Raw genomic sequence first — 17,638 nt, forward strand, 5'->3', positions numbered from 1 at the left:
AATTACTGGTGGTAGGACCTCTTGTGAGTCCGCGCGGATAGGTACCACCGCCCTACCTATTTCTGCCGTGAAGCAGTAATGCGTTTCGGTTTGAAGGGTGGGGCAGCCGTTGTAACTATACTGAGACCTTAGAACTTATATCTCAAGGTGGGTGGCGCATTTACGTTGTGGATGTCTATGGGCTCCAGTAACCACTTAACACCAGGTGGGCTGTGAGCTCGTCTACCCATCTAAGCAATAAAAAAAAAAAAAAAAAATATCACCACCCTATTTATGTCTGGCAAGAAGCAGTAATGCATTCGGGTTTAGTACTGTTTAATTTTTAATATTAATTTTAAAGAGATCAAGGGCTTTAAATGTTGTTTTCTTAGATGGACGAGGGCGAAGTTATCCATGAGGGGTGGAATTTGCTACCCGAGCGCCACCGACAGAGACCTAGAAGCTCAAGGGCCGGAAGTGGAATGAGAAGGCTAGGAGAATACGTTGTGATGTCTATGTGCTTCGATAACCAGTTAACACTAACTGGCCCGTGGGCTGGATCAGCCATCTATGCATTAAAAATAAAAACATTCGGTAGAGCATTTCAAACAACGTGCAACTATTTACTTCCTTCAAAGGTAATAAAATATCTACATTACTTAATAACGTTCTGATCACAACTTTTTTTTTCATTGCAACCCACACGAAGTTACGATACGAAAACTAGAAATATAAATAATTCGAATAACAGAATGTAAATCATCAAAGGCAATGGTATAGGTTTATAATGTTGTTGGATCGATTTATGATTTGAATCGTATTATGATGGTTGGTTGTGGGCGTGAGGCCCGTCACGTCTCAGGATTGTGTGATGAGCGTCACGGTTCGTTACCGTAGACAATGAGATGAGCGCGGCTATAAGATTTACTATGATAGGTTTATTTTACGCCTACACGACTAGTATCCATCCAACTTGACGATAGCCGGAGTTCATAAGCATCATAATGTGTATGCCACAGTGGACTTAGACACCTTGCTTCGGTCACCGTTCTTTTTTCTTGTTCTTTTTTTTATTGCCCTTGTAGGCAGATGAGCATACGGCCCACCTGATGGTGAGTGGTTACCGTCGCCCATGGACTTCAGCAATGCCAGGGGCAGAGCCAAGCCGCTGCCTACCGTCGAACTCTTCGATTACGACGAGCGAACCAATCTATAGACACAACCCGCCGAGTTTCTCGTCGGATCTTCTCAGTGAGTCGCGATTTCCATTACTAATTCCAAAATTAAATTTCATACTTTTACCATGAAATAAATTCAGCAAATAATAACGTTCTCAAGAAACAAAGTTACAATTAATATGAAATGTATAACCAACCACCTTTAATTTCGATTTTACATAACCAAAAATCGATTTTAGTAAAGACGGAACATGCAAAATTTTGTGGGTGTGTATCAATTGTGATATAACAAATGAATACATACATCACTTAACGGGGCAGACGTATTACACAATTTTTGCGACTAGTGTATAATTTTGAACGATTATATAGATAACTAATCGATATTTTAGTCTATAACCACGGGGCTTTGCTCGTTAAATAATACCATACGAATTAGGATGTGCTGGAGGGCGTACCATTTTTACGAGAGATACGATCTTATCAATTTTGCGTAATTGCAATTTATTCGTAGAGTTTAAAATAAGAAAGTCGACGCTTGAAAAAAAAGAAAAAGAAAAAAAGGCAAAAGTGACTAAGCGACGATAACTGCTTTGTACATAAATGATAGGCAATAACCATATTCGATGCGCAAAAAATATATATTTCTAGGTCTATTAAAATGATTTCAATCCTACAGCTACTAGCTAGATTCTACTACAGCTGGATTCGTTAAAATAAATTTTGTTTTCAGGTATTTCAACTTTAAATTAGTCTACTGTAAAGTTCACGCATTGTCGCTTAGTCACGTTTGCCTTTCAAGCGCCGAAGCAATATTTCCACGCGTCTAATCGTTCTGATGAATATGGAAAGGCTCCTAGAAAAATATTCACTGCAAAATAAAAAAAAATCTTGAGTTTCTTCTTCTGTGCGGCATTCCGCTATAAAGTAGGTCTACTAAATTTAAATTGTTAATTAAATTTTTAATTGAACATTTCTTAACTGTAGAAAAGCAGCCCCGGCTTTCCCGGAGTCCCAGCCCACCCAATGTTTAATAGACATCGCCACCCACACTGCAGAGCGAGGACAAGTCTTAATTATATTGCGTAACGGCTATCCCATCCTTTGCGGCAGACTTAAGAAGTATTGTGGTACCCATACGTCGAGACTAACAAAATGCCCTGCCGTCATTAATAATGTTCAATTTAGACAGTTCATTCTAATTGTTTTTTTTTTTCAATAAAAAAAAACTATTACCTATCTTATATATTATACTTTATTGTTCATAAAAAAAAAAACATAAAAAGACTATCTAACTGATATGTACAAAGGCAAACTTAACCCATTCATGAGATTTCTTCCGGTGAACTATTAGTAAAAAAAAAACGGGATGTACATGAGAATTTACAACATAAAAATAAATTAAAATAATAGATAATACATAGGTCATTACGGAATTAAAAAAAAAACTTAGTTCACACAAAGAATACACTTAGATCCAATTTACAGAAACATGCACAAAACATTCATTTAATTCTATAGTAATTGAATATGCAATTTCGAACAGGACACATCTCTGAAAATGTAAAATGTTCAGGAAATGAAAAAAACTCATTATTTTCTAAAGCAGTGTAAAATTTAAAATATTAACTTTTGAGATATATTTTAGTGTTAATTATTAGCAATTGAAAATTATTGAAATTATTATAAAATGGGTGTAGGTAAGCCTCAAAACTACATGTATACGAAAAAAACGTATTTGACAAAATATGCGACATGTGCCCTTTTCGAAATTGCATATTCAATTGTAGTATCGATTCTTGAACCTACACTTAGTAATGTTTCCCGTGTTATTTGGTTAATGTAGAGAATGCGTAAACGCCAGAACGTTATTTATCGTCCACACTAAGTAGCGAGTGGGCGGTCTAAGATTAATTTACCGTAGAAATTAATCGTCTGTTTGATTAAAGTTAATTTACTACGAAAACCTTATGATATAAACATTCGTGTTTTATCTATATTTACGTTGGAATGGCAGCTTAATGTTATTAGACAACTGCCCTCAAAGCACCAATCGATGACTCTATAATTATTATTATTTTCCCTACCTATGCGCTGGCTGCCTTTTTTATTGCTTAGATTGGTGGACAAGATCACAGCCCACCTGGTGTTAAGTGGTTACTGGAGCCCATAGACATCAACAACGTAAATGCGCCACCCACCTTGAGGTATAAGTTCTAAGGTCTCACTATAGTTACAACGGCTGCCCCACCCTTCAAACCGAAACGCATCACTGCTTCACGGCAGAAAAAGGCGAGGTGGTGGTACCTACCCGTGCGGACTCACAAGAGGTCCTACCACTAGTAATTACGCAAATTATAATTTTGCGAGTTTGATTTTTATTACACGATGTTATTCCTTCATCGTGGAAGTCAAGTTTAAAGGGCCATTCCAGTTATTGCCAGACGGGTAGATGAGTTCACAGGCTTAACCGGAGAGAATTTGCTAACACTAGCCCTACCAAGAGCAGTGCTTCGCAGAATCTACCACCGGATCGAAATGGCGACCCACTGAAAAAATGGGCGAGAAAATCAGTGGGCTGGATTCTATAATATATATTCCTTTAGTACTTAACCTGAATCCTGTCTCAATCCTGTGTGACGTTTTTAAGAGATCATTTCAATCTAATAAATATTACCCTAAAAGTGATTTATAACTTAACTCAAATTAAAAACAGAACAAAAGCACTGTTCAACATAAAACATTAAAAAATTTTAATCACTTAATAAAATACTTACATAATGATATAGTGCATCTTGTGATAAAAACTACATAAACATTTAATGAAAGGCTCATTGTCACAAAGTAAAATAATATCCTTTTTCATTACATAGTAGCGAACTCACTTAATTTATCGCTGTCAAAGGCCAGCTCTTATAAGGAATCGCTTGGGAACGATATTGTTATGATGATATAGTCGTCTTTGCTCAGAGGATATTGCATGATAATACATATATTCAGTTACATATCAGAAGATACGCGTGTACGGCCTCAGCCTTCTCTTGGCTTCTACTTTCAAAATACCCATCCTGTACAACAGTATCCTAAACTTATTTTATAACTGAATGCATCCAGTAATTCGTGTGCTGATTTCGCAATAGTAGCCTGAAGTCTAAAGGAGGTTATCGTCAAACCGACTCTGGGTTATATTTTATTTATTAAGGTATTGTAACTCCAAATTTGATAATTTAACCTCGAGTAACCTCGAGGGGTTATTCTAGATTCGCCGAGCTAGTAGGTGAGCTCACAGGGCTCAAACCTGACGACGTTGCTAACACGAACCGACACGTCCTTACGGATCCATCAGATCCAAAAACTCTTGCATTAGACGCGTTCACCTCTAACGCTAGGAGCAGGCTTAGGGACCCCCGTAACCGTACTCGTCGAACTCGGCAAAGAGTTCGACGTGCAACCTAACCTAAACATCAGCCTGCTGAGTTTCTCGCCGGATCTTCTCAGCGAGTGGCGATTAAGATCCCGTAGTAGGATCATTCGCGAAGCAGCTGCTCTTGAGTTGTTAGGAAGCCTTTGGAAGCGCTCGGGTAGCTGTTAGCATATTCCACCCCTCCTGGCTGAGCTCGTGCTCGCCCACCTGTCCTGGCCACCAGTAATCTTTCAATCACAAAAAAATAATACTCCAAGCCCACCATCACCATCACCATCAAAGTTGTTATCACCATTGTTATCACCATCAAAGCATCGTTATAATGGTATTCTATTGATGAATTAAATTCGTATCCCACCCCTCCTGGCTGAGCTCGTGCTCGCCCACCTGTCCTGGCCACCAGTAATCTTTCAATCACAAAAAAATAATACTCCAAGCCCACCATCACCATCACCATCAAAGTTGTTTTCACCATTGTTATCACCATCAAAGCATCGTTATAATGATATTCTATTGATGAATTAAATTCGCGTACTTTCTTCTTAAGATCCTCGATGATCGACCCGTTGGAGACTAATGATTGATGTCTCAATAGCTAATGCATATCATTTACGCTTTCTGACTGCGTTACGAGTAACGTGACTATGCAATTTACAGAATTAGCATTTAGTTGTCTGTTACTTTTTTTGTAAGGGAATTTTAGACACGCTTAACATCTGATCATTATAAACACTACAGTAATATCTACTTTTGGCGCTTCTCGCTGTTTTCTATAGGGTTGGCATCTTAATAATATTATATAAACTAATTCCCCCAAGGATCAAAATGCGATCATAAAAATTTAGATTTGAATATTTTGTTTTTTATTGTGTTATTGAGATTTTGAAAAAAAGATATCAGTTAAGAAACATATCACAAAATGACACCCTGATGTTTTGTCTTTGCCTTAGTAATTTAAAGGTCAATATATTATTTAGTAAAAAATCACAATATCAATCATTTCATTGTGAAAGTATTAAATTATATATATCCAATCTTGTGTCCCGATATTGGAGACTAAACAAATTTGATACTTTTTTTTAAAAACTAATTTAGAATCAGAAATCTTTACTAGTTCGAATAAAATTTAGACAGGATCCGATTCTCTGGTAATGAAGGCTAAATCGTCAGACTAGAAGAATACAGTAAAGGGAAGTGAACTCATTTTAGGAGCACTTAACGATTTCAGTTCATGTTTGTACACATAGTTCCCGTAAATAGAAATTTGATTTGAAAGCTATGGGCTTGCTATTGTTCCGCGCGGCAATAACCAACGGAATCTCGTTTATTAGCATATCAAATGCATTTCGACTCAGATAAGTTATGACGCACTGTACGGGCAATTGTATTGAGTTTCGTGGTGCACGGCAAAAACACAATATTTGCATAAGGCGTCTCATAATGAATTCATTAATTCCCATATTAAGCAACTCCGTTGTCTCAACGCCACGAAAATTCATCGTAATATGTAGTAGTTGTTTTAATTTATTTATTTATTTATTTATTTATTTATTTATTTAATTAGTCTACTTACAAATTAACAGTATAAACCAAAACATTTGTAAGGTATTAATAATTAGCTTAAGTAATTCCTGACAACAACAATAAATCGCTGCAAACCATCATGGAATATATCCATTTCCGGAGCATAGGCTAGCAAGCCATTGAGTAGCGAGACAGCACGATGCGTCGGAGAGTTAGCGGTGTGCTGCGTACGCGCGTGCGTAGTACTAAGAAGCTGCCGATGATTGAAGAAAAAAGTGTTCAAAACTAAATAAAACCACCAAAATTAATGACATACTCACTCTCATATCAACATACTTATGAATAATTTTTTTGTTCGATCTTATTACGACAAATCGATTCGGTTTCGTATTGTTTGTTCTATATCTATAACCCGGGTGCATTTCTGCGTCTGTGCCATTTTACATAGAAAGCGCAATGTAAAGCAAACGCAGCTGAAATATCATTATCATCATCGGATTTATAATACAATTGTATTTGATTGATTGCGTGGAATGCAATAGCTTTTTTTGGAGGGCAATGGTGAAAATCCAAGACAAAATATAATTAGAGCTATTCATTACATAGAAAACACAATTGTACTAGATGTAATTGTAGCTGCAGTTGGGATAAGAATTGTCAAAGATGATACAAAACATAGCGAACCACGAAGGATCTAAGCGAACTGCGTACAAGTGGTGGTAGGACCTCTTGGGAGTCCGCACGGGTATGTACCATCACCCCGCCTATTTCTGCCGTGAAGCAGTAATGCGTTTCGGTTCCACGGGTGGAGCAGCCGTTGTAACTATACTGAGACCTTAGAAATTATATCTCGAGGTGGGTTGCGCATACACGTTGTAGATGTCTATGGGCTCCAGTAACCACTTAACACCAGGTGGGCTGTGAGCTCTTCCACCCATCTAAGCAATAAAAAAAAAAGTAACAAAGAATGAAAAAAACGAACAGTGATTCAATTTCATTCAACTCATTAGGAAAACAACAACAAAAAGAAAACAAAAAACAAATTGTATTCTCGTAAAATCAATTCCTACAACACGACATTTAATCGTGCCGTACAAACACAACGGAAACACGCCATTGGACACAATAAACTGTCAATCAAACGGCCGGTGCGTGGGCGACGATTGTGCGTCGACATTGGAAAGTGCTCGCGCTAATATTGTCACGGTCCGTTTACTTGTATACATACATCTCATTGTCACTTTAAACGTTTGTAATTATAACAACAGAAACACGACGTTAATAATAATACAACACAAAGTATGTAATAATATACTTATTTTTAAAGATTTTAATATGTTAATTGCAAATATTTGATTTGATTCGAGATATGGGTCATCATTCGACGTTTATTAAATATCAAATGGTGACTGTTTTCTCGCCGGATCTTCTCAGTGGGTCGTGTTTCCGATCCGTTGGTAGATTCTGCGAAGCACGGCTCTTGCTAGGGTTCGTGTTAGCAACGTCGTCAAGTTTGAGCCCCGTGAGCTCACCTACTATATAGTTAAGGTTACGCTGGAATAGCCTCTCAAGGCTACCAGCTTAGGTAGGGAAAAAAAGGGACAGTTTATCACTTCTTCTTATTAATCACTTACAAAATAGTTCGAACACTATCTTAATCTCTGTTTTTTTTTATTAACACCAGGCGGGTACCAATTTTTCTAATGAAATACGTACTCAACAAATGTTCACGATTGACTTCCACGATTAAGGAATAACATCGTGTAATAAAAATCAAAACCCGCAAAAATTATAATTAGCGTAATTACTGGTGGTAGGATCTCTTGTGAGTCCGCACGGGTAGGTACCACCACCCTGCCTATTTCTGCCGTGAAGCCGTAATGCGTTTCGGTTTGAAGGGCAGGTCAGCCGTTGTAACTATACGGAGACCTTAGAACTAATATCTCAAGGTGGGTGACGCTTTTACGTTGTAGATGTCTATGGGCTCCAGTAACTACTTAACACCAGGTGGGCTGTGAGCTCGTCTACCCATCTAAGCAATAAAAAAAAAACACATCGGACATAATTCACTCTGATATTTTTCTCTTATTTAAGCGGGATTAGAAATTTTTTAGATATATTTGAAATTGAGAGTGAACATACATCACAACCCATCTTATATTACTGAACCATTGTACAATGTCGGCATGAAAAATAATATTCAACTGAATAATTATCTTAACTTAGTTGAAAACTGTTTAAGCCACATTTTCTTAGCGAATTATGAAATTCAAATTTGTAACAATTTTATTATTATCTGTATAATAAGTAATAGGCGTATTAAGTGGGTATTTCATGGCGCGTCGAGTGTGTCCTGAGAGACGATTACTTATTAGGGATACACCGTTCTTTTAGGGTGTTAAAATATCTTTACTTTCGAGTGATTTATCACAGCATCTGATTGTTGGCGTTACTGCAAGCTTGTTAGGGTACATGCAAGTCTCCTCCAGCGTCTGTCAATAAAGCTATCGATTTAGGCCTGTAAGTGGTGGTGGGTTTAACGTTGGTTATAAAGAACGGTTCATTCGAAATAGTTCTTGGTACAATATTTAGCAATCTAATTAACTTCAATACAAATTTATTATTTCAACTAATTCTTGTCTACCTGATGGTCGTCTGGAAGTGGTCTGTTAATGTTTTGCATTTATGTTGATCTTATATTATCTAAAATAAAGCATACTCTACAAATATAACATGAGACAGTAATATGATATCACGACACTCGGCTTCGGACCAATATTGGCGTTGGCGTAAAATTTTGTTGGGTTGCATTAACAGAGTTCGGTGAACCTTTACTCTTTGAGAATAAATAAATATATTATAAATTAATGTTAAAAAATCTAGAATCTTATACCTTTAAACGAGCAATTCTTGTATATTAATACATATATATATAATCTGAATCTCGGAAACGATTAAAACGATTTTCATAAATTTTAGTATACAGGGGATTTCGGGGGCGATAAATCGATCTAGCTACGATTTATTTTCAGAAAATGTTGTTTTATTCGTGTTTTCAATAATCAACTCTTCCCGACATCTATTGGCGAATAATAATACTATTTTTCTTAATTGAGGGCAACTAACCGCTTTAAAGACACAACAAGATGGCGGTATCAAAAAAAAACCGAGCAAAGCTCGATCATCGTCTGGTTGATAATTAATAGAAGCAGTTTCGAGATTGGGTTTTCGTATTTTCGCTAGGTTATGAATGTCTAAAAATCAAAAATTATAAGGACATCAGCTGCATTCCACAATCCAAACGTAAACACGTTTATAAAAAATTGCAAACGCAATCCTTAGGGTAAAACCGTTGAAACGGCAATAGACGATGAATTTAAAAGTAACCATCGAATTACTTCAGAATTAATGATAAATACAGCGCCAAGATTTGTAAGCGCTTTCGATTTTCACCCACAACCACAGTGCGGCTTTCAGATCTTGAAAACGAACGATTGCGAAGGGAATTACAAAGATACAGAAAGCGCTTTCTACTTGTCTCCGTCGAAAGCCGATAAGGTATTTTTCAATTGGTTTACTATCACTTGCATTTCTACGGTTTTCAAAGACAGATAAATCTTTAGAGATTTTACTTCTGATGCAGAGGTTTATGCAAATATCAACTAAAAAAAGACCTGGGGTTAGTTAATATCAAATGTTTTTTTTTTTATTGCCCTTGTTGGCCGACGAGCATACGGCCTACCTGATGGTGAGTGGTTACCGTCGCCCATGGACTTCAGCAATGCCAGGGGCAGAGCCAAGCCGCTGCCTACCGCTTAATACTATCCACAAGCCTCGTTTGAAGAAGGACATGCCATGACAAAAAACGAACAGTATAATTTCCTGCTTTTTTTTAATCAAGGTTTATGATAATCCTGAGAAACAATGTACGTGAGTTAAGGTTAAATATAATTAATAGAGTACACATATTAATACACATAAACACCTCATACGTCCAAAGAGTGTGAGAGAGAGAGACAGAGAGAGAGAGAGACAGAGAGAGAGAGAGAGAGAGAGAGAGAGAGATTCAAACATCAGACAATTGACCTAAAAAATCACAAAACGCTGACACTCTTTAAATTTTAAATAGTAGACGACCAAATTAAGTGGATCTGACTAAGACAACAAATAACGGCCATTACACAGACCTCAGAAAATTTGTCAATGATCGATGAAGAAATATAAAAGAATGAGTAAAGATAGTCCGCAGATATTATTATAACGTGGGCATTATCCCTTAAATAATAAGCAATTATAAGGCGAATGCACTCAATAATAGTGATACGAAGTTACTATTGACTTGACAAACATTACTATGAAATAGATATTCCATGATAACTCCTACGCGTCTACGGGCGCTCTCTAGTCTATGAATACACTATTCGAATCAATCATATCGATATTAACAATCGTTTGAAATATGATATTCCTAGTTAAAATCCTTCTTAAAAATAAATACCTAATAAAAATGCATTTTTATCGCATTTGCGAATATCCTGAAATGTACGTATAAGTAAATAGTAATTAATAAGCAATACCTTAAATGAAAACCATACGTAATCATAGAATAAACATGATAAATTTGTTAAAGAAATATATCAAATTAATATTTTTCTATTTAATTTTAATTAATATTAAAATAAAAATCCACTCTCTCAGCTCTGTTCAAGAAATAGTAAGCTTTCTTTTATTTTCCAAGAACACCCATTAGAATTGATAAAGTACTAAAAAAAAGATGCGCACAAGAATTTGTGACATCATCGTCATTACCAGATTTTATAATAATCGGACGCTGGCTCGCTCTTTTGGTTCTATATGCATTTTTGAAATGTTGCCATTGCCGTAAATCTAATTTTCTTCTAAAAAGCCTTATGTTTTATGATAAACTCAATCGCAAAACTTGTAAATATGTAAGCACAAACTAAGAACAAATTACAGTTTACATTATCTTCAATACAAAGCCGTTCATGTATCTATCTTATCACGCATTACATAAATCGTGGTCATTGACCTAAATTTACAAAACAAGGCAACGGCGAGCGTGTTTCCTTGCCTTCTGTATTCAAATGTGGTAGTGTTAATTGGCACTACATAGATCTAACGCAGATTTCGCGTAATTAAGTTCCGATGTAAGCTAGAAATTGTTTTATGTGTTCAGATTCAGATATCCAAAGCGCGAATTGGTTGAGATACCGATAGTATAGTTCTGTTAAGCGATACCTACTGATATAAATCAAACATTATTAGAAAGAAAAAAAGTTCAAGATTCGTAAAAGCCATACCTTAGTTATGTATTTTCTAAAATTATTTTATATCGTATTATAAGACTCAGGCCACGGCCTAACTTACCCTTAGTGTCTATTCTTTAGATATTACAAGATCGGTACCGAAAGATTCACCTTGGAGTTTTCAGCCTCCTTAAAATCACCGAATATAAAGCTGAAGTAAACATGGGTGAACATTAATTACTTACATAAATTGTTTTTCGTCTTTCCCGGTGGCTGAGCTTAGATTCGGTTGTGCACCGTTAGTCTGATAAGTTTATTTAAATCGTCTAAAACTGGCGCAACTGACTTGTCGCATTTGAACACTATTTGTTTTCTTCTATCTTTTCAGAGGAGATGACAATCCATGTGATTGCAGAAGCCCCTAGACAGATCTATTAGATAGACCTTATGAAGTCTTGTTTAAGGGCCGTTTTACCCTTTAAATCAGATCGGTTATCGGCCTCACGGCAGGAACAAGCCAGATGGTTATATCTGCCCATGCCTGCTACACAAAACACACCCTGTCGTCTTTAGTAATTAAGCATATTTATGAAATAATGCAAGTTTATGACGCGTTTTACTCGCGATACAGCTAGGTGCTGCTAATATTAATACATCGAAATGATCACTAGCGATGATTGAGTTTACGTCGAACGTTTTTTTAGTAAAAAAAATATATTGAAATAAAATCGATACATACATATCCCATCAAAAGACCACTTTCAAACGTTTTCATATCCAATCGAATCTCGAAATATCAATATGAAGCATCGGGCCCTTATTTAGGTCAGCATGAATTGACTTCTCGACGATCGCCGGAAATAATTGGCAATCAACGGCGAATGGAAGCGTAAAACTATTTGCCTTATCGCTTTAGATCGATTTGTTTCTTATTATGTGGCTTAAATAACTAATAACGTTTAGAAAAAATAAGTTGCAAACAATACAGCAAAACAACTTCACTTGTTAAGATGAACAAGTGAAGTTGTAGTAGGGCTGGCTAGAATGAAACTACAAGAAAAAGGAAATAACCCAAAATTATTTTTTAAACCATTTTAAAAAGTAAATAATACATAGATTAACATTATACATTAAATAGTTTGTATTTTGTTTATCGGATTTAAAGACCCAAAGCTTGAAACTACTGTCTTTGCAAGAGAAACATGTAACATGAATCTACTTAATATTAAGGCTTCTATATTTTTCATACAAAGGTCTGTTGCATTAAAAAGTTATTTGGTCCTCGCATTCTTTTCGCTTTTGTTCTCAATGTTTTACGAGTCCCGGCAGTGAATGCCGACTTTGGGCCAAGGTTCGCTCCCTCGTCGTCTGGCCGAGTCGTTAAGCTGATGCGCATTAAGCCCTATACTCAGTCGAACGATACTGTGAAAGGCGGAACGTTTTTATTGCTTGCGTGCAAATTTGGGAGCATTTTATGGAAACAGATATGTATTTAGGTGAAAGCATTGCAATAATTTTCTATTGCATTACATACAGTTTCGATTTTTTTATTGCTTTTGTTAGCAGTCGATATTACGGCCCACCACATTGTAAGTAACGTCGCTCATGGACGACATTTAACCCACAGACACAGCCCACTGAGTTTCTCACCGGATCTTCTCAGTGGGTCGCGTTTCCGATCCGGTGGTAGACTCTGCGAAGCACGGCTTTTGCTAGGGTTAGTGTTAGCAACGTCGTCAGATTTGAGCCCTGTAAGCTCACCTACTAGTTAAGGTTACGTGAAGTGGTCTCTCAAGACAATCAGCTAGGGTAGGAATAAAATTTTTGCACAGCCAAGTCGCTGCCTATGGCTGTGCGCTCCGCAAACCTTGTTGAATACATACAACACAATTTTTAAACGATGTAGGCTTTAAAAATTTTGTGCTAAGCTGTGAAGCATTTTTTTCTTACCTATTCTAGTAACCTCGAGGGGTTATTCTAGATTGACGGAACTAGTAGGTGATATCACAGGGCTCAAACCGTGAGTATTGCTAACACTGGTTCTAACAAGAGCAGTACTTCGCAGAATCTACCACCGGATCGGAAACGCGACCCACTGAGAAGATTCGGCGAGAAACTCAGTGGGCAGTGTGGCGATAAAATACAAGCGAATATCGGGAACGCGATGCTTAAAGTTTCATAATGATTTTATTATCCCCTATACGTACAGCTCAGTAAATGTGTAACAATATCCTGGTTCAGCATCACGGAACACTATTGTAGTGTCCAACAATGCGGACACCTACTCAAGCCGAGCTCATTATAATACGGAACCCGTCAATGAGTCAACTGGGGAAGCCACGTTGATTTTAAGACAGGGAATTACAGTCGACCACATTCGGCTGTCGTTGAGAGAACAAAGCTTTATTGTGTAAAGCATTTACGGTGGTTAAATTAAGTCTTCAGTGAGCTATTGTTCGAGGATTTTTATTTTCTTTTTTTTTATACCCAAGAAATTTATCTGTCTCTGGATAATGGAGGGATATCCATAATTTCAGCTTCTCACATTGAATACTAGAGATACTTATTTGATATTGATATTATACGTATTTAATGCATTAGGGTTAGAAGTCGCGACCAAAAAATTTGTTTCGATTTATGCAAAACTAGATCCGATCTTATAGTTATGATCGAGAATCGAGATATCATAGTTAGGGTTACAATGATTGCTATTATCAGCCTCAATGCGTTGCTACATAATACTAATAAACCATTGTAGATCGATAGTTATAAATAGTGCATGTCATTGTTTGGCGCTAAAGCAATCGTTTGCATAACAAGGATTATGAAGAAAGCGAACCGCCCACGCGTCATAAACAACATCGAGTAAATGTGTAACGTAATAACCAATTGTTATTAGAACCGAATATTGTTAAATACACCGTAATTCGAATACATAGTGTTCGCGTGAATTCGTTTTCGAAAAAATTGTTTTGGTTTTTGACATTTTGTTTTTGTTCAAGTAAAAATATTTTAAGTTTTTGAAGTTATACTTCGAAAAATTGATGTGAGTGAACATTTTACGATACGAAGTTGCCCACTAAATCGCTCATTACAATACGACCGACGTAACTTGGCGGGTCTGAATAAAGCCGCAGGTGAACTTTTCGAACCGTACCGAGAATTACCGAATTTATACGATGTCAAGAAAAGGGATGCCCAATATGCGTATTTGAGGATGTTGTTTAATAGATTTTTTCCAAATTGATTAAAATTTAAATAAAAAAAAAAAAAAATTCAATAAAAATAAAGTATAACTTCTTACGCGCGTACATAAGTACACGCACTCTTTTTTTGTTTATTGCATTGACGGGAGGACGAGCTCACAGTCCACCTGGTGTTAAGTGGTTACTGGAGCCCATAGACATCCACAACGTAAATGCGCCACCCACCTTGAGATATAAGTTCTAAGGTTTCAATTTCAAGTATAGTTATAACGGCTGCCCCACCCTTCAAACCGAAACGCATTATTGCTTCACGGTAGAAATAGGCAAGGTGGTGGTACCTACCCGCGCGGACTCACAAGAGGTCCTACCACCAGTAATTATAATTTTTATTAAACGATATTATTCCTTCACCGTGGAAATCAATCGTGAACATTTGTTGAGTACGTATTTCATTAGAAAAATTGGTACCCGCCTGAGATTCGAACACCGGTGCATCGCTCAACACGAATGCACCGGACGTCTTATACGTTAGGCCACGACGACGACAAATTACCAATTTTATTACCAATTTCCTTAAAACCTTTCGATTGCTTTAAAAAAACCACATGGAGATCAATAATATAACTAACTGATGCTTCTCAATTTTCTCACACGCCGTCTTCGAATATTTTAATCACCAGTGCCGTATGTATTTTTACTGGTGGTAGGACCTCTTGTGAGTCCGCGCGGATAGGTACCACCGCCCTGCTTATTTCTGCCGTGAAGCAGTAATGCGTTTCGGTTTGAAGGGTAGGGTAGCCGTTGTAACTATACTGAGACTTTAGAACTTGTATCTCAAGGTGGGTGGCGCGTCTACGTTGTAGATGTCTATGGGCTCCAGTAACCACTTAACATCAGGTGGGCTGTGAGCTCGTCCACCCATCTAAGCAATAAAAAAAAAAAAAAAAAAAATGTAATGATGTGAACAGCCCTTTTCATGTTAATTTGTTTGAGCTGTAAATTGATTCGCGCGTTTACCTGGAAGGCGCCGCGTACATCCGACGACCGTTACGATCATCGGAAACCGGTCCGGCTTCCAGGTTACGCGATACGCGTAAAAACGTCTCAACACGTACAGCCAGTCGTACAGCTTATCGATGTTTTGAGGTTAATTGCAGACAACGGAGGCTGTTTTGAGAATAAACACAGTAAAGATATATTTTTGGTGGTGGTAGGCCTCTTGTGAGTCCGCGCGGGTAGGTACCACCACCCTGCCTATTTCTGCCGTGAAGCAGTAATGCGTTTCGGTTTGAAGGGTACGGCAGCCGTTTTATCTATACTTGAGACCTTAGAGCTTATATTTCAAGGTGAGTGGCGCATTCACGTTGTAGATACCTATGGGCTCTGGTAACCAATTAACACCAGGTGGGGCTGTGAGCTCGTCCATGCACCTAAGCAATAAAAAAAATCCAATTAATTCGACTAACCTGTATATCTCTTCTAGGTTGTGGAGGCCTCATCGCAGGAGGGGCGGAAACTGGCGGCGGGGCAGGCATCCTCATTGGCGGCGGGGTGACGTGTCTGTATACCGGTTGCGGGGGTAAAGCCGACGGAAGCGACGGTCTCGGACCGTGCACGACGGTCACGGAAGGAACGAGCGGCGGCGGTCGTCGCTCTCTCGATCGCTCCACTATCGCGAGGTGTTCGGACGGCCGGATGAGCCGCGGGGGGGCCGGCATGCGGACGGGCGGCGGGTCCTGGTCGGGGCGAGGTTCGGGCGGGCGCGCCGTTTGCCGCGGCGGGGGCGCCGGCGCGCGTCTCGCCCTCGCCGCCTCAGATTCGTCAGCCATCGGAGCGCGCCAATCTGTTGACAATGAAAATAATACATTACAATCAATTCAATTGACGAAGCCGTTAAAGAAGCTTCCAATAAATCAACGACAATGTACTGAGGTTGTTTTTTTTTAATTGCCCTTGTTGGCAGACGAGCATACGGCCCACCTGATGGTGAGTGATTACCGTCGCCTATGGACTTCAGCAATGCCAGGGGCAGAGCCAAGCCGCTGCCTACCGCTTAATACTCTCCACCAGCCTCGTTTGTCATAGCGCTCGGGAAACACCGTGGAGGGGAGCTCATTCCAAAGCCGGATGGTACGTGGCAAAAAAGACCTCTGGAAACGCACTATGGATAACCGCAGTGGCTCCAGGTAGTATGGATGAACTGTACTCCGGTGGCGGGCAGTGCGATGGTAAAAACGAGATGACGGTATCATCTCGAACAATTCCTCAGAGCAGTATGGAACATACGGTACAAAATACAGAAGGAACCGAAGCCCCTCCACAGACCCAGAGGTTCCAAAAAGGGTTCCAGAGAGACCCAGAGGTTCAAGGGCTTAGTGGTTACTAACCCGAGCCACTGCAACAATTATTTTTCTTTCTATATTCATAACACAGGATCAAATTTCAAACGTAGAACATAATAAAACTACACTTTCACTTTTTATTTTTTTATTAATATTTAATGTTCTTGGTTATTTAACAATCTTTATTAATACGTGAAGCAAAAACTTTGAACCTCTTTTTACGAAAATGGCGCGGATGCAGGATACAATTTCCCAGGATACAATTTCCCACATTTTTAAAGAATATAGAAAAGAAGTGTATAATGTTAATATTTTTTTTTTATTATGCATAAAAAACACATTAATTCAATTTAAAAAAAACATTACACACACACACACGCATGCATACTATTTGTTTATTGTCAAACTTTTCTTGTTTATAGTCTGTGGTCAAATTGAGAATAGATTAAATATTGTTTGTCTTTATTAATACCTATTTGCCTACAGTCTTAGCGAAATCTGTGATCTTAGAAGTATAAATAGTCTTTGACAATAGAATCATAATAGTGTACAAATATATAATTTCAATTAACTATAGCTGAATTTCGACTATCGGAGGACCACTAGTGTTAAATAATGCCTGTAATGATTCTTTCAGTTGTAATTCCCAGATGTCATAATGAGCATTCTTATCGAGCGCCATCTGTGTGCGACGCGCGGAACTCGGTAGTTTGGCGGC

At 38.0% G+C, this 17,638-nt stretch overlaps 1 protein-coding gene across 8 annotated transcripts in view; it reads right to left on the reverse strand.

The window, feature by feature from the left end:
• The window catches only part of LOC101741553 (rho GTPase-activating protein 21), a 453,498-nt gene that overhangs the window by 348,759 nt on the left and 87,101 nt on the right, over positions 1–17,638 (reverse strand). For all 8 annotated transcript variants that reach the window (XM_062670701.1, XM_038013526.2, XM_038013525.2 and 5 more), the window contains one exon: positions 16,045–16,421. In XM_062670701.1, coding sequence (XP_062526685.1) covers positions 16,045–16,421 — 377 coding nt within the window. The remainder of the gene's footprint in view (positions 1–16,044; positions 16,422–17,638) is intronic.

The sequence above is a fragment of the Bombyx mori genome, chromosome 10, assembly GCF_030269925.1.
Source record: "Bombyx mori chromosome 10, ASM3026992v2".
NCBI lineage: Eukaryota > Metazoa > Arthropoda > Insecta > Lepidoptera > Bombycidae > Bombyx > Bombyx mori.